This window comes from Nelumbo lutea, chromosome 2, assembly GCF_056320005.1.
Source record: "Nelumbo lutea isolate HS-2025 chromosome 2, American lotus-T2T, whole genome shotgun sequence".
In the NCBI taxonomy this organism is placed as follows: Eukaryota; Viridiplantae; Streptophyta; class Magnoliopsida; order Proteales; family Nelumbonaceae; genus Nelumbo; species Nelumbo lutea.
In genome coordinates, this window is record NC_142685.1 from 74,507,902 (window position 1) to 74,527,319 (window position 19,418).

General features: G+C 40.2%; 1 protein-coding gene across 3 annotated transcripts in view; it reads right to left on the reverse strand.

The window, feature by feature from the left end:
- RIF10 (polyribonucleotide nucleotidyltransferase) overlaps positions 1 to 19,418 on the reverse strand; it is a 139,474-nt gene that overhangs the window by 67,768 nt on the left and 52,288 nt on the right. For all 3 annotated transcript variants that reach the window (XM_088972033.1, XM_088972032.1, XM_088972034.1), the window contains one exon: positions 5,610 to 5,723. In XM_088972033.1, the coding sequence (XP_088828159.1) occupies positions 5,610 to 5,723 (114 nt within the window). The remainder of the gene's footprint in view (positions 1 to 5,609; positions 5,724 to 19,418) is intronic.

A 19,418-nucleotide genomic window follows, 5' to 3' on the forward strand; every position in this document is an offset into this window, starting at 1 on the left:
TATGACTAACGGGATCAAAGCACCGATACCCTTTTTGAGAGGAGGGATACCCCAGAAAGATACAAGGAATGGACCAAGGGTCTAACTTACCTCGAGACAAAGACAAATCATGGACAAAGGCACAACAACCAAAAACTCTCATGGGAATGGAAAATAAAGGGGACTGAGGGAACAACAATTGATGATGGGCCATGCAATTCAGCACTTTGAAGGGCATGCGATTGATGACATAAGCAGCTGTAAGTATAGCATCCATCGAAAACCTTTTTGGAACATTCATGTGTAACATCATCCCGCGAGCTACCTCAAGGAGGTGTCTGTTTTTTCTTTCTGCAACACCATTTTGTTGTGGTGTTCCGACGCATGAGCTCCTATGAATAAATCCGTGGGAGGCAAAGAACTCATTGAGCTCACCATGGAAGTATTCTTTTGCATTATCGGATTAGAAGATCTGTATTTCAACATGGAATTGCGTAAATGCCATCCTCTAGAAGTCTTTCACAATCTTTGGAACTTCGTCTCTACTACGCATAGGAATACCCATGTATAGCGAGAGTGGTCATCGATCAATGTGGTAAAGTACTTATATCCGCCCTCAGAGATTACAGTAGTAGGCCCCCATACATCAGAATACACAACATGAAAAGGAACACTTGATCTTTTATTATTTGAGTGAAAAGTTGTTCTACATTGTTTGCTCAACTGACATGTTTGACACTAGAACTCTGACACTGAACATGACTTAAATAAAACCAAAAACAAAGACTTTACTATTTCAAAAGAAACATGACCCAACCGACTATGCCACAAAAAAAATTGACTCTTATTTGACCGACTATGTGACTCTGAGGATGACACTGAGAGACCAGCTTTGTTGTCAAGAATGTAGAGACCATCCACTAGGCTCCCTCTACCAATTGTCCTCCTAGAAGTTAGGTCCTGAAAAACACATGAGCTAGGAAAAAAGGTTACACTACAGTTTAAAGAGCTTGTGATACTACTAATTGAAAGCAAATTTATAGGAAGTTGAGAGACATGCAATATACAATTCAGGTTAAGGCCATGGGGAAGAGATATTGATCCTTGGCCTGCAATGGAGGAGAATGAGCCATCTGCAAGCCTCACTTTATCCCTTCCTGACAAAAGGCTATAAGTCTGAAACAAGTTCGGCTTACCGGTCATGTGGTTAGAGGCCCCTGAGTCAATGATCCAAGGAGAACCAATGGGAGTGACATGGAATGCAGAAGCCGTATTACCTGATGTAGATGCAAATGAAGTAGGAGTACCAGTGACTGAGCAATCCATCTGTCGCAAAGCCCTACCATAAGACTCCAAGTGGTCTCTGAAGGAATTCATTATATCTTCCTTGGGGTCAGAATTATTAAGGTGGTCCCAGGTAGTACCGGCAACCTGAGTATCTTGGGTTGCCACATGTGCTGCATTATGTGCTATGTTCATCTTCTTCTGAACTATTATGCCTTCACTGCTTGCTTATATCTTCCTTGGGGTCAGAATTATTCTTGGTTCTTCACTGCCCACTTGGGTTTCAATGTCCCAACATGTGTCACGTGTACGTCGTGAGTGCCGACAGTGGGTACAAAACAACTTGTCTTTATCATCAGCCTTCTCGGTGTCACTTTTCTTCCACATGTTGTTATTACTCATTGCAGCCAAAGCAACTTGTTGCTCCCCCTCGGTTGTAACCATCACACGCAGCCTACTTTCTTCCGATTGAACAAGGGAGTATACCTCGTGAACCGACGACAACTCTTTGCCTCCTAGGATCTGAACTCTCAAGGGTTCATAGGCAGGGTTCAGTCCCAACAAGAAGGCAAACACACGCTGCTAAGAAACCAACGACAACTCTTTGCTTCCTAGGATCTGAACTCTCAAGGGTTCATAGGCAGGGTTCAGTCCCAACAAGAAGGCAAACACACGCTACTGAGAAACCAGCTTCCTGTAGGCCTTAGCATCGTCATCATGTTTCCACTCTATAGCCTGATAATGATCCAATTCTTTCCATATGGAAGAAATGGCTAAATAATAGGAAGACAAACTACGATTTCCCTATTTACAGGTTGAGGATTCTGCTTGCAACTGGTAAACCTTGGCATAATGCCTTTGCTCAAAATAGGTAGTTTTGGTCTGTTCCCAGATCTCACTAGCGGTGTCTGCCCACATAAAGTTCTTCTTCACATCAGGTTCCATGGCTGCAAGGAGACAAGACATCACCATACTGTTTTCTTGGTCCCACCTATCATGTTCAGTTGTCTCACTCTTGGGTTCTTTCACCCTTCCATTTATGTAACCAGCTTTTCCCCTTGCCATTACATAAAGTTCTACACTTTTATCCCACTCCAGGTAGTTTAGACCATTTAAAGGAGTAATGGGCATGGGAAACATCCTGTTTTCACCTCCCATACCAGCTGTGCTACGGGTCGGTGTAACCCCCAATGAAGTTGAATCATAGTTTTCCATAGAGTATTGCTGAAATCAGTCCAAACCCCACACAACTACAGAACAACCACAAACAAAATACCAACCCTCAAGAAATTTACTTCTGGAATGTGGAAAACAAAACAAAAAACTACTGAAATCAACTCTGTGATCGTTCGGTCATTAAAACAACCCGGTAATCAATCCAACACCAGCCAAGGCAGACATTAGAATAGTATACTATCAGTCCGACTACAGCCCATACAATCTATCAATCCAGCATCCAAATGAATGTATAGAACCAAGGAATAAGGCCTTCACACCATTAGCCAAAAACAAAAAACAAGAACACATACCCTGTCCAGCACCTGTACAAAGGTGCCAACCAGAAACTGACTTCACAGCATCGAACATAGAAGAAAGGGAGTCTCTATCTGCATCGCCCTTCTTCGACTAGGGTTTCCTTGATATTACGACCAAGGAAGAACCCAAAGAAAGAGTCGCAAGTAGTCTGCTAAGGTTTCTCTATCTTCCACGTCCAAGAAATCAAAGAAGGAAAAGAGGATGAAACAGGTTCAAATAGGAGAGACCGAAATTCTTTTATAGCCCAGAACCTGGCTCTGATACCATGTAATCATTCATGGAGAGAGAGAGACGAGAGAGAGAAAGAGAAGAAGAGGAAGATATGATTGAGAGGAAAAGAAAACCTTATTCTAGCTGCCGCCAGTTCATTATTTATATTAACTTAGTATAAAAAGAATGGAAATTACAAGTATGCCCCTGGTGGCACTCCCTAGAAACAAACTAATAAGAAAGAAAGAAAATAACTAACTAACAGCATCTTAAGAGGATAACCCACTAACAAAAACTATAAAATAACAATTAAATAATCCTCACAACATACCCCTAGAGGATGATCCGAATAAGAGCAGCTTTCGGAATCTGGTGATTGACAAGTTCACAAAGAGACTAACTTCATGCAAGAAGAATTCCCTTTCCTTGGGAGGTGGGACAACATTGATTAAATCTATGTTGGCTACTTTACCTGTTTATTTCTCGTCAATGTTTAAGATTCCTGAGGGAGTGTGTAGGAGCTTGGAAAAGCTAATGAGGATTTTCTATGGGAACCAGGGGAGAAGAGGAGAGATCACAGAGTTAGTTGGGAGGTGGTTACTAACGATAAGAGTGTTGGTGGGTTAGGATTAGGAAATTTACAGAAGATGAATAAGGCTTTTTTGGGTAAATGGTTATGGAGAATGATAGTGGATAGGCATAAATTGTGGGATAAAGTGATTCTAAGTATCCATGTGCAAGCGATTCTAGGATGGGATGCAGGAGTATCAGCTAGGCCCACAAGAGCTTCTCCTTGAAAATCTATTCACATCATTCTAGTGTCCTTCCTTCCTTTTATCAGGTATGATCTTTGCTCTGAAAATCTTGTGAAATTTTGGGAGCATGTTTGGGTGGAGGATTTATCCTTGACAGAACAATTTCCATCCATATTTTCCCTCTTTAAAAATGATCATGTCTCGACCTTTCTGGTTCATTCCAATTTGAGTTCTGTATTTGACTAGAATCTGGGTCTTAGAAGGGCACTTAGAGATTCTGAATTGAATAGTGACTTTGCTTTGACTAAAGTCTTGGAAGGGTGGTGTTAGACTTCCTATGCTTTCTTCTTTAGAGAGTTAATGCATCCTTCATCTGACCTTGGGGAACCTTTCCCAATTAAAGAAGTTTGGGGTTTTCCAACCCCACCTAGGATTGGAGCATTTTGTTGGGAAGCTTTCCTGGAGAAATGTAACACCTGTGATTTGCTCCAAAGAAAAAGACCCAATTGGTGTTTATCCCCGAATTGGTGCATCATTTGTAAAGATAATGGTAAAAGTTGCTATCACTTATTCATCTCCTACACCTTTGTCTCAGTGATTTGGAATTGGTTTCTCTCTATTTGGTTGTAGGTGGGCCCCTCCACCAAATGTACAGAGTGCGCTTGCTCCCCTTTCAGCTAGACTTTAAAGAAAAGAGATGGAATACTGGGGAAATATGTAAGAACAGCTGTTTGTTGGACAGTTTGGGAAGAAATGAAATCAAAGAATTTTCTCTGAAAAAAATAAGGATGTCATTATTGAAGCAATAACTGTTAGGGTGATCCATTGGGTCAAGATTATGAAACTCTCTGAAGGTTTTTCAGCAGGAAATATTATCAAGAATTGGAAAGAAGTGGCTTATCCAGCTCCCATTAAATCTGTGACTACTCCACTTTGGTCCCGTCCAGCTGTTGGGTTCACAAAACTGAATTTTGATGGAATCAGTGAAGGCAACTCTAGACCTTCGGGTATAGGAGGAGACATTAAGGATGAGGAAGAAAAAAATCTTGGTATGTTTTCCGGTCCCATTGGAATAGGGGTTTCCTTAAGAGCAGAGGTTTTGGCAGTTTTGGAAGGGAGAAAGAGAGAGAAGGAATCAAATATCAGAAAATTGGCTGTAGAAGGTGACTCAACATTGGCCATTGGATGGCTTCAAAAGGAAGAGAATAGGTTCTGGAAGTTTTCAAATGAGAAAAGATGTTTAAATGGAAGACCCAGGACATGGAAATTAAGCTTCAGTTGATCAAGAGAAGTGCAAACTTTCTTTCGGATGCACTTGCCATCCAAGGGGTGGGAAGAGCTAATCTTTTATGGGCAATATTGTAATATAAGTTCTATTCATGGGAGGGTTAAGAGATTTTACTCCTCCCCTTGCTCTGTTGTATTAGCTCCTCTTTATTTAGTTTTAATAAAATTTCAATTGATTATCAAAAAAAATGATTTGACTACACAAATCCTTATTCCCATCTTTAAAGTTCAAGTTTGTTTACAGGAAGATCAAATATGCTTCTGACTTTCATTCATAATTTTTTAGTCATGGATGAGAATATCAGTACACAAAATGACCCAACTGATGCTTATAATTTGTCCAGGGTAAAAAAATCACAGATACCGGAAAATTCTAAATCCATCTTGCCTTTTCCTGTTCAATGATAAATTTTCTTTCCTATGCATGGTAAATATGGATCTAAACCACCATAAACAGAAACAATAGAAGTAAAATTTATCAGCAGTGATAATGAAATGGATGCTAATTAATAGAAAACAGTATTTCCCCATAACCGAAGGGCATGCCATAAGCCATACTTCGACATGCCTATATAGCTCAGGAGGAGGTAACTTGATTGCTTCAAGCATTTTGGGTTTTCCATATTTCTTCACCAAAGCCTCAACTTCATGGCAAATTGCTCGCACCGCATCCTAAAATTCAACAAAACAAAGAGGTCATGTGCTGCTATATAAGCAATACCACTTCTGCACAATATAATGTGAAGGGCATCAAAGAATCACTTGTAAATGGGAAACTTCACTCATAAGTACAACATTTAGTGACTTTGGTACATTAATAATCTAAAAGGTCTAAAATAAGATGGGAAGATTCAAGGATCAACAAGAAATGGGCAATACAGCATTTTATGAAAATTGTAGCAACAACTAGAAACCAGCAATGTCCTAATGTAATTAAAATAGAATTCACTACAAGAAACAACAAAGTTGACAAAACTACTCATTGAATGTAAAAGAATTGATGCTCTAATAAGTAATAACATCTCACTGGTGTTACCTACACACCTCAAGATAACAAGGCAATTCCTTCCAATAGTCACATTATTATGTGTCATAGAACATGCTAATGGTGCCCTAAGCATAAGCCAACAAAAAAAAAAAAATTGGCACTTCCATAATGTCAGACACATCCAATAAATGCCAACACTTGGATTTCCCGTCTTTATTAAGGTTAATATTTTTAATATATATTTTAGAATAATTTATCCTATTAAGTATTTTTCCACTGGCAAAGACAATTTAGTTATTCCCAAAATAAGGTATATAGGAAGTAGGAAAAGCAATAGCCATATGATTTGACTACCCAAAGTCAATAATCCAAAGTTGATTCATGAGAGAACAAAAATAACAGCACTTACCAGAGAGGTCAACAGCTGAAAATGTAGATAACATAGCAGAAGAAATCATCGATTGAATGTAGATAAGATAACAAAAATGTCAGCACTGGCAAAGACAATTTAGTTATTCCCAAAATAAGGTATATAGGAAGTAGGAAAAGCAATAGCCATATGATTTGACTACCCAAAGTCAATAATCCAAAGTTGATTCATGAGAGAACAAAAATAACAGCACTTACCAGAGAGGTCAACAGCTGAAAATGTAGATAACATAGCAGAAGAAATCATCAATTGAATGTAGATAAGAAAACAAAAATGACAGCACTGGACAATGATTCAATGTCCGGGATCAAAAGAGCTACAATAATGACAAAAACAGCTGCTGCCTATAGACCCCCTGCTTTGCTAATGTGTCAACCAAGTCATTTGCAGTCCTTCTTACCCAAACAAAAGTAATGTTCAGATCCTTTGACAGGCTTTCTATTTCCCTAATGGCATGCCTATAAATCCAAGGTACTTGGTGTCAAGTACTGGTCCAGGAAACGACCAGTTTTAAGTCCCCTTATCCAAGTTCTCGAAGTTAGACTGCTTAACAAATGTTAAAGCCTAGCAATAAAGCAATCAACTCAGCCTTTAGTGAGTCTCCAACCCCTGTGTCCCGAATACATAGCCATCACCTTGCCTGAAGAATCTCTAAAGACAACTAGAATACCTGCCATTCCGGGGTTTCCAGTAGAACACCCATCAAAATTCAGTTTTATTTTGTTACTTGCTAGGGCCTCCATTCCATTCACTGAAAAAACTTTGTAAGAGTTCCAAGTGTTATCATCCAGTGTGCAACTTTTTTTATGTCGTGCAACTTTGATCTTTATAATCTCAACAATTTCCTCCCTTGACCAGCACTTCTCATAGAAGGTCCTTCAATTTCTTTCCACCCAAATAGTCCATACACTTCCGCCCTGACTGTTTTCAACATGATTCTCCCTCTCCTCATTGCCCTGTTGCAGATTAAAGTATTCCTGATACAACTGATATACTCTGGTTGTATTCTCTTGACCAGAATACAACTTCTTAGCATTGTCCCACACATCTTTGGCAGTGTCAAGAAACATGAAATTTACACTAATCTTGGGTTTCATACTATTCCATAACCACGTGATAATCTGCGCATCCTCTTGTTCCTAGTCTTCAAACTCATGAGAATCAGTGGAGGGTTTCTCCTCCCTCATGTGTTTCACCTTCTTCTTTGCCTTCAGAAAAACTTCTACAGATTTAGCCCAAGGTACATAATTCTCTCCATTCAGTTTAATGGAGGTCATTTGAACATTCAGGTAGTCAGTAGGTATCATCACATTAGATTTGCTATCACTGTTATCTCCCATTGCTGAATTATGTTATCACGGAATTCGGCACACTGCACACTATTTGATCACACTAATCACACTGGTTTCAGCACTTGTTATTGCTGAAAATTGCACTGTTTACACCACAAACCCTACCCTACGACTACCTGAAATCTCACCACTATATGAGCACCACACCTTCGAATCACACACAAAAAAAAAACAGCATAAACCCTAGCACACTACAGTCTGAAATTCCATCATACGATCTGAAACATAATTCCTAATTCATAGCAGAAAATATGCACAGAAATCTCTTACCTCATCACTTGAAAGACAAATCACATGAGAAGAAAATCAGTCCACACAAGACACCCACTGCACCACACGAATCAGCCCTCTTCTCTTCATCGATTAGGGGAGGGCTTCTTAGAAACCACAGCAACCAACCACACAACACACAACTGGAGGCATAGAAACCTCCAAGGGAAGAGGGCGACAACACCTTCTCAGCCCTTTCCCTTATCTCCAATCGATGGTGGAGAAATCAAGGGAAAACCCTAGATTGAGTGCGTAGAGAACAGAAATCTAGGAAGATCCGAGTTGCTTAGTTGAGCTCTGATACCATGTTATAATTCGGCCTGCCTTTGAGTTCTGTTAGTCTGATAACAGTCAAGAAGAAAGAGGAAAAAGAGGGAAGAAAGAGAGAGAGAAAGGAGGAGAACAAGAGAGAAGAAAAGTCTGGTTCGAATTAGGGAAAAGGTAACTCTCCCATTCGGCCAGACATGTTTTTATATTACTAATATAATGGAAAAGACACATGTGCCCTTATTTAAGTGAGGGACACTAGTTCTAATATAATATTACAGATCAGCAACCTCAACATAAGTATAAAGACAGAAATACCCCTACACTAACACCCCCTCAAGCTGGTGAGTATATATCATATAATCCCAGCTTGTTACATATGTAGTCCACTCTTCCCCGACTCAACCCTTTTGTAAATAAGTCCGCCCACTGGTTTCCTGTATTAACGTATGTAGTGTCTATCACTCCATTCAGCACCTTCTATCTCACAAAGTGACAGTCAACCTCTATGTGCTTGGTTCTTTCATAAAACACCGGATTAGAAGAAATATTAACTGCAACCTGATTGTCAAAATAGAGTTTCATTGGAGTACTAATGTTGTATCGTATCTCCTGTAGAAGGTTCCTTAGCCACACTAATTCACAAGCAGTATGTACCATAGCTCTATATTCTGCCTTTGCACTGCTTCTTGCCACAACTTTCAGCTTCTTACTTTTCCATGTCACCAGATTACCCCCCAGAAAAGTGCAATAACCTGTGGTAGACCGCCTATCAGACATAGAACAAGCCCAGTCAGCATCAGTATACCCTTCTATTTCAAGTGTTCCACCAATTTTGTATATCAAACCACGACCAGGGGCCCCTTTTAAATACCTCACAATTCTTAGAACCGCATTCCAATGAGGAACTAGAGGTTTCTGCATGAACTGACTTACCACACTAACCGCAAATGAAATATCTGGCCGAGTAATGGTTAGGTAGTTTAGTTTACCTACAAGTCGTCAGTATCTACTAGGGTCTTCAAACACTTCACCCATATCACTGCTCAGCTTAGTATTTGTTTCCATAGGTGTTTCAACTGGTTTAGCACCTAACAAACCTATTTCCTCCAACAAATCAAGCACATATTTCCTCTAAAGCAAATTAATACTGTGCTTAGACCTTGCTACTTCTATCCCAAGAAATATTTCAATTTACCAAGGTCCTTTGTTTGAAAATGTTCCTGTAGAAAAGTCTTCAACCTGTAAATGCCCATTTTATCATTCCCGGTAATAACAATATATTCTACATACACCACCAATAGTATTTTTCCTACCGGAGAGTCATGACTGAAGACGGAATGATCAACTTGGCACTGTTTCATGCCAAACTTCTTTACCACCTCACTGAACCTACCAAACCATGCTTGATGAGACTGTTTAAGCCCATATACAGCCTTCTTGAGTCTGCATACCTTACCATCCTCCCTCTGAGCAACAAACCGTAGTGGTTGCTCCATGTAGACCTCCTCGAGCAAATCACCATGCAAAAAAGCATTATTGATATCAAGCTGATATAGGGGCCAATCATACATAGTTGCAAGAGAGATCACAACACGAACCGACCCTATCTTAGCAATTGGGGAGGTCTTTGTGTAGTCAATACCATAGGTTTGGGTGTACCATTTTGCAACCAATTGAGCTTTCAGGCACTCAACACTACCATCAAGCAAATACTTAATAGTATAAACCCACTTACAACCGACAGCCTGCTTCCCAGGAGGAAGAGCAGCGAGGTCCCAAGTATGACTATGAAGTAGAGTTGAGAGCTCTTCTTCCATTGCACGATACCACCCTGGAGAGGCAAGCGCTTCTTGGACATCCTTAGGAACAACAACTGAGGATAACAAAGAGATAAACTGGTGATGGGAGGCGGAAAGGTGAGTGAGTGAAACATGATTAGAAATAGGATCAAGGGTGCAAGTGCGTTTACCTTTCCGCAAGGCAATGGGAAGATCAAGATCAGATACTGGGTTCGGGGCTGGTGTGGAGACAATTGTCGGATCTGTCGACGGTGATGGGGCCGGAGGAGTAGCAACTGGTACACGTGGGCGATGTGTATACACTTGATGGATAGGTGGGCATTCAACAGGTGGTGGCACTGGAGACAAGGACTTGGTCACGGCTGGAACAAGGGGAACAAAATCGACAACTGGAAGTGGAAGAGGGGGAGGTGATGAGGAGGAAGAAGCATCACCGGACCCCAAGAAAAACGGAGTAGACTCAGGAGAAAGTAACATCAGCACACACAAAGGAACGTCGAGAACTAGGATGGTAACACTTATACCCTTTCTGGGTTCGAGAATAGCCAAGGAAGATGCACTTAAGGGATCGTGCATCTAACTTGTCGTTCCCGAGGCCCAGATTAAGGACGAAGGAGACACACCCAAATACTCGGGGAGAAAGAGGAAACAGAGACAATGTGGGAAACAAGGTAGTAAATGGGGAATGACCATCAAGGATAGACGTGGGCATCCGATTAATCAAGAAGCAAGAAGTAATCACCACATCACTCCAAAAGGGTTTGGGAACATTCGTGTGATGCATGAGGGATCGTGCTGTTTCCAAGAAATGACGATTCTTTCTCTCAGCCACCCCATTTTGTTGTGAGGTGTAGGTACATGAGGTCTGATGTATAATGCCATGTTGGTCCAAGTATTCTTGAAATGAAGAAGATAAATATTCACAACCATTATCATAACGAAAAATTTTAATGTGAACACCAAACTGATTGCGAATCTCAGCATAGAATTTCTGGAAGATGGTAAACAATTCACTTCTTTCTTTCATTAAATAGAGCCGCATCATCCTTAAAAAAACATCAACAAAAATGACAAAATATCTATATCCATTGTATGACATCACTTTATGAGGACCCCAAACATCCGAGTGAATCAAAGAAAAAGGACTCGACACACGGTTATCAATCCTAGAACTAAAGGGAACACAATGGTGTTTCCCAAACTGACACGACTCGCAATCTAAAACAGAAAGTTGACTCAACGAAAGAACCAAAGATTTCAAAACTTTCAGCGAATGATGACCAAATCGATAGTGCCACTGGAGAGGAGAGAGAGATGACCGGAGAGCTGTTGATGTTCTTCCACCACCATCAAGATAATACAATCCACCAGATTCATGCCCTCCACCAATCTTCATCCCCGTCTTGAAATCCTAAAAAACACACATAGAAGGGTAAAAGGTAAGGGAACAATTAAGTGATTTGGTCAGCTTACTAACAGACATAACGTTAAACGGAAATTTAGGAACATACAAAACTGAGGATAGGGATACAGGGTCCAGGTCAACATTACCAACACCAAAAATGGAGGATGTGGAACCATTAGCAAGGGTAACAGATTGTGATGTTGAGCAATGAGAGAGGGAAAAAAACACACCTGGAGTTCCAGTCATGTGATTGGAGGCTCTAGAGTCAATAATCCAGGGATTGGGTGTGGATGCCACACAAGCCATACCTGAGTGTGCAAAAGCAGTCGTGTTCTGTTGAGATGTGGATTGGACAAACCTCTCATACTCATCACGTGAAACACTCACCATCTCCTTCCCGGAACCATCTGTGGATGTAAGAGGCATCTGATCAGCTTAACGGTTCCCCTGTCTGAAACTGGAACTCGTGTCACTAGTCATGGCATGATTGGCCCAGGTTGAGGGTGGACCATGCAAGTCATAGCAATAATTAATGATATGTCCATCCATACCACAATGAGTACACCTCCTCGGATTTGAGCCACGTCTTCTACCACCAGCTTCATGCCCTCCACCAATCTTCATCCCCGTCTTGAAATCCTAAAAAACACACATAGAAGGGTAAAAGGTAAGGGAACAATTAAGTGACTTGGTCAGCTTACTAACAGACATAACGTTAAACGAAAATTTAGGAACATACAAAACTGAGGATAGGGATACAGGGTCCAAGTCAACATTACCAACACCACAAATGGAGGATGTGAAACCATTAGCAAGGGTAACAGATTGTGATGTTGAGCAATGAGAGAGGGAAAAAAACACACCTGGAGTTCCAGTCATGTGATCGGAGGCTCTAGAGTCAATAATCCAGGGGTTGGGTGTGGATGCCAAACAAGCCATACCTGAGTGTGCGAAAGCAGTCGTGTTCTGTTGAGATGTGGATTGGACAAACCTCTCATACTCATCACGTGGAACACTCACCATCTCCTTCCCGGAACCATCTGTGGATGTAAGAGGCATCTGATCAGCTTAACGGTTCTCCTGTCTGAAACTGGAACTCGTGTCACTAGTCATGGCATGATTGGCCCAGGTTGAGGGTGGACCATGCAAGTCATAGCAATAATTAATGGTATGTATATCCATACCACAATGAGTACACCTCCTCGGATCTGAGCCACGTCCTCTACCATGGGCTCCCCCTGAATCTCTACCTCCAGTACGACCACCACCACGGTTATTTGTAGGTCCACCACCACCACTCCGACCATATATCGGACCACTGCTACCACCACGGCCAGAATGAGCTCCTTGAGCTCCAACTCTAACACCACGGCCCCTTGACACTACAAAGGCTGATCTATTTGAGACATTAGAGTTCTCAATAGATCCAATAGAAGTCCTCCGAAGTTGAGCAAACACCTCTTCTAAAGAAGGAAGAGCTGACCCTCCTAGTATCTGAGCCTGTACTAGTTCGTACTCAGATTTCAGCCCCACCAAAAATCGAGTCACGTCAAGTTGTTCATTATGTTGTTGCTGAATTTTGACATCAGAAGTGAGGGGGTGAGAAACATTCAACTCATTACGGATGTTTCTCATACTAGCATAGTACAACTCAAGACTTCGATTACCCTGTTGTAGATTAAAGTATTCCTGATACAACTGATATACTCTGGTTGTATTCTCTTGACCAGAATACAACTTCTTAGCATTGTCCCACACATCTTTGGCAGTGTCAAGAAACATGAAATTTACACTAATCTTGGGTTTCATACTATTCCATACCACGTGATAATCTGTGCATCCTCTTGTTCCTAGTCTTCATACTCATGAGAATCAATGGAGCTTTTCTCCTCCCTTATGTGTTTCACCTTCTTCTTTGCCTTCAGAAAAACTTCTACAGATTTAGCCTAAGGTATATAATTCTCTCCATTCAGTTTAATGGAGGTCATTTGAACATTCAGGTAGTCAGTAGGTATCATCACATTAGATTTGCTATCACTGTTATCTCCCATTGCTGAATTATGTTATCACTGAATTCGGCACACTACACACTGAAAATTGCACTGTTTACACCACAAACCCTACCCTACGACTACTTGAAATCTCACCACTATATAACCACCACTCCTTCAAATCATACAAAAACAACAGCATAAACCCTAGCACACTACAGTCTGAAATTCCATCATACGATCTGAAACAAAATTCCTATTTGATTCATAACAGAAAATATGCACATAAATCTCTTACCTCATCACTTGAAAGACAAATCACACGAGAAAAAAATCAGTCCACACAAGACACCCACTGCACCACACGAATCAGCCCTCTTCTCTTCATCGATTAGGGGAGGGCTTCTTAGAAACCACAACAACGACCACACAAGACACAACTGGAGGCATAGAAACCTCCAAGGGAAGAGGGCGACCACTCCTTTTCAGCCCTTTCCCTTAACTTCAATCGATGGCAGAGAAATCAAGGGAAAACCCTAGATTGAGTGCGCAGAGAACAGGAATCTGGGCAGATCCGAGTTGCTTAGTTGAGCTCTGATACCACGTTATAATTCGGCCTGCCTTTGAGTTCTGTTAGTCTGATAACAGTCAAGAAGAAAGAGGAAGAAAGAGGGAAGAAAGAGAGAGAGAGGAGGAGAAAAAGAGAGAAGAAAAGTCTGGTTCGAAATAGGGTAAAAGTAGCTCTCCCATTCGGTCAGACATGTTTTTATATTATTAATATAATGGAAAGACACATGTGCCCTTATTTAAGTGAGGGACACTAGTTCTAATATAATATTATAGATCAGCAACCTCAACATAAGTATAAAGACAGAAATACCCCTACACTAACAACCCGAAATTTTACACGGGCTGGGCTTGGATTATCAGTCCTCAAGCTGGGCTCAGGCCCAAGAAGTTGGGATTTTTTATTTTCGGGCCAGGCCTGGGCCTAGCCCTTAGGTAACTCAAACCTGACCTGAGCCCAACCCAACTATACATATATTTTAATAATAATCTATTTATAAATATTGTATATATTATATTTTTATAATATTTATAATATATTATATATCATTTATTATTTATAATGTAATATTATACATATATTTATATAATATATATTATAAATATAAAAAACCAAAAAACTAAAGAACCAAACCAGTCAAAAACCGAAACCGATCAACCGATTAACTGGTGGTACCAGTTAGTTTTCGGTTCAGAGAAATCAAAAAATCGGTAGGACCGGTTCGGTTTGAAAAAAAAAATTGTCTTTGGTTCGGGTTAACCAAACCGTGGACACCCCTAGCACTTGGGACTTAAGTCCAAATTTTAGGGCCAGACCTGGGTTGACTATAAACGTAGCCCAACCTGCCCGACTTGCACACGTACTCATAAGGTAGCAATAAACACAGAGAAATATAATATATATATATATATATATATAGAGAGAGAGAGAGAGATATGTATGTATGTATGTATGTATGTATATAACAAGACATGCCATTTCAGCATGGCTCCCCTTTCTCCCCTACCATTTTTCTATTTTGTGGTTTTTCTGATTTTTTTAAATTGAATAAAATTACTCAAGTAGCCAATCAATTTTAAGTCTTTAAAACTTTCATCTCTTCATTAACTCACCATTAACACTCTTTTCTTCCTCGTTAACTCCTTTGATTATCTCTCCTCATTAGTCATTCCACTAACTCCCTCTCCTCCAATAACTCACTCAACTAATTCTCTCTCATCTCAATTACTTCATTAAATTCCTTAAAATTCATTAACTCTTCTTCCTTTTTATTTTCTTTTTTCCTTTTTTATTTTATTCTTTTTTTTATAGATCCTTTTTTATTTTATTCTCTCTCCTTCCTCGGTAATCTAATAAACCAAAAGCAATTTGCTTAGGGTTGATCATTTTAATCTGGCCCGCCTGAGCCCGGGTCCACATCATGCCCACAAATTTCAAGGCCAGTGTGTGCCCAACCCAGCCTATAAACAAATAACTTTTTTTTATGCATGAAGATAATCTATTAATTTAGAAAAAAAGGCAATACAGGGAACCCAAAAGAGGCATGAGCTGTTACATCTTCAGAGTAGTATTGCATCAAAATAAAAACAGAATTAGCCATAAATACAATTACAAAGCAGCCCAAAATAAATGTTTCCTTGTAGCCCCCTGCTTATCTAACCCATCTGCTAAGGTGTTTGCTGATCTTCCGTAACAGTCATATTTCTTGTAAGCCAGTTGACTATCCTTAATAAGTCTTTGTATCGCCACATGGCTGAAGCTGGACCTGTCAGCCATCCCACAACAATTTGAGAGTCTCCTTCAACTACCAAGTGCTGAACTCCTAATTGTTCTGCAATCTGAATACCTTGTACCGCCACTAAAACCTCAGCTCTATTAGAGTCTCCTATTCCCACGGGGCCTGAAAACAAGGTTAATATATTGCTCTCCGTATCTCTCAGCACCCCTCCTATTCCCGATGGGCCTGGGTTTCCTTGGGTGCTGCATCAAAGTTCAGCTTTACCCATCCTTCAGGCGGAGGGGTCCACACTGCAGATTCTCTATTCTTCCTTGTATGGCTGCTAGCCGCCACCACCATCCAATTTCTCCAAATATCATCAAAGGAAAAAGTATGAAAGAAGTCCATAGTTCTCAACCAATGAATGGCCCTAGTCAAGATACAATCCTCAACAGCCTGAATGCTTCTTTCCTTTTCCTTGAATATCCTTGCATTCCTTTCTTCCCAAATTGTCCACAGTATGGCTGCTCTAATACATCTCCACATCATTTTTCCTTTTGTGGTAGGCCACAAAAAAAGAAGGATTGAACAGCTGACTTAAGTCTGTGGACAAATTCCACCTGCACCCAAACAAAGAAAAAACCCAACTCCAGATAGCTCTAGATAAAGAACAAGATACAAGTAGGTGGGAGCAATCCTCACCACTAGCCCTGCAAAGTATACACCAGTTAGGGGACAAACACATGAATGGCCTTTTCTTCTACAACAAGTCCAAGGTATTAATCTTTCTATAAAACACCTCCCCGCAGAAAATAACAATTTTAGGTGGAACAGGTCTATACCAAATCTCCTTGGTTGGAAAACCCCACTGACTCAGGGAAGAGCAAAGGGACTTAAAAAAGGAAGAACAAGAGAAGTAACCTTTTGGATTAGGGGACCATAATCTCACATCCACACTAAGAGGGTCCAAAAAGACACTGCCAAAAAGAGACAACAGATCTGAAACTCTGTTAAGTTCATCATCCCTCAAACCTCTCCGGAAGCCAAAATCCCAAGTTAAGGACGAGGGTGATATAGGAGATGGGAGAAAATGAGACATAACTTTTTCCTTGTAAAGGGAAATAGAATAGAGAGATGGGAATTGGTCCTTTAGAGCAACAGTCCCCACCCAAGTGTCTTCCCAAAATAAAACAAGGTTACTAGAATTGACATCAAACCTGACAAAGCTGAGAAATTGAGGGAGGATACTCTGGATTGCTTTCCAAGGAGCCAACGTTGCTTGTCTTGATACACCCGCATCCCATCCGTTTTCAAGTCTTCCATGTATACTAGCTATGACTTCGTGCCACAACCTCTCCCTTTCTATAGGCCACCTCCATAACCATTTTCCTAAGAGGGCTTTATTCTTGAGAGTTAACCTTCCTAACCCCAATCTACCCTCCTCTTTGCTCCTACAGACTCTTCCCCAATTAATTAAATGATCTTTCTTTTCCGCCTCCCTATTAGGAATCCTAAAAATGAATAATAAATAGACCGGTAGGTTCGCTAGGGTGGCTCTCAATAAAGTCACTCTACCCCCAATAGAGATATAGTTTCTTTTCCAAGCAGCTAATCTTTTCTCAAACTTTTCCAAAACTGGGTTCCAAAAACTACTCTCTTTTGGGTTAGCCCTAAAGGGAGACCTAGGTACTGCAAGGACCAAGAAGAAACGGGACAACCTAGACAATCTGCCACAGACTGAATAATCCCCTCATTCATATTGACACCTACCACACAACTCTTATCCAGGTTTATCTTCAAATTGGAGACCTTCTCAAAATGTTGTAACAATGCTCTAAGGTTCCTCACCTTTTGCTTGTCACCTCCTTCACAAAATATTATGATATCGTCAACAAATTGTAGATGGGTTACCCCGGACATTGTTCCTTCCTATCCTCCAACCACTCACTTCCTCTTCCCTATCTACCTTAGAGATCAATCTACTGAAAACATCTGCCACTAAGGTGAAAAGAAACGGAGAGAATGGGTCACCTTGTCTAAGGCCTCTACAAGCTAGAAAAAAAGTCTTTGACCACCCCATTAACCAAGACTGAGTAATGGCAGGAACTAATACAGCCCTTTACCCAATTGCACCATCTATCTCCAAAGCCATAACACCCAAGGATCTCTAGTAAAAAACTCGAATCCACAAGATCATAAGCCTTCTCTAAATCTAGCTTACATGCAAAACCTTGATTCCCCGACTTTCTCATGTCCTCCACACTCTCATTTTCTATTAATATATGATCTGTTATTTTCCTTCCTTGCACGAAAGCACCTTGTGCTTGACTAATGATGGATGGTAGTACTACTCGAATTCTCATAGACAACACCTTAGCCAGGATTTTATAGATGCTAGTCACCAGACTTATTGGCCTATAATCCTTAGGGTCCTTTGCAACTATCTTCTTTGGGATTAGGGCTAAGAAGGTTGCATTAACTCCAAGACTTACCTATTTTTTATCTGCAAATTCCTGCAACACCCCAACAAGGGTCTTCTTTAACCATATCCCAACAATCCTGATAAAAATCCATTCTGAAGCCATCACCAGGTGCTTTGGATCTATCCATTGAAAACACCGCCTGCCTGATCTCTTCACTAAAATCCCTTTCTAACCAGTTTACTTGTTCTTTAGATATCTTGATCCATTCCAAATCTTCCAATGTTGGCCTATTATTCAAAGGTTTCCTATAGATTGATTTGAAATGATCCACAAACAACCTTGCTATCTCATCTTGATTTGTTACTTCCTCCTCATTCACCTCTAACTTAGCCATGAAATTTTTTCTTCTCCTCCCATTAGCCAGCGCATGGAGAAATTATGTTCCCATCCCCTTCCTTAACCCATTTATGTCTTGACTTTTGCCTCCAAGAAGTTTCCTTTCTCAGAAGGACCTCTTCCAAATCCTTCTTTAAGTTCCTTCTCAAAACCCTTTCTTTCTTGCTCATCATCCTTTAAGCTTCTTTGGAATCTAATTAGTTAATAGTCAAATAAAAACATCACAATACATTTGAATACCTAATTAGTTAGTTAAAAATTAGTTAATAAAAACATCATAAATAGTCAAATACCTAAAAATAATAAAAGAGAATTCTAAGCCAAAGGTCCCACCCCTTCCATCATTAATCTAGTTTAGCATATTTTTGTAGGTCTCTTCCATTATCAGTCTATTGTCTTCCAAAGAGAGAATTTTACTCTCATAAATTAAAAATTAAAATACATTTGAATTATGTTTAAAAATAATTAATATTGATAGGGTTGTTAAAAATAATGGCAAAATTAGGGAAGATCAATTATGACTTAGCCCAAGTGCTCAACCCAGCTAGACCTACAAATTTTTGGGTTCAACCAACTATTTTCTTTTGAGCTAGATATGGTTTGCACCAAGCCCACACTTCCACACATAATGCAGGTAGTAGGGCTGTAAATGGATCAGATTCAAATTGGATCTAGCTGCATATGCATCCACATTCAATTATGAAATCGCAAGATCTACATCTGCATCAAATTATTATGCCAGATTTTGGGTCAAATGT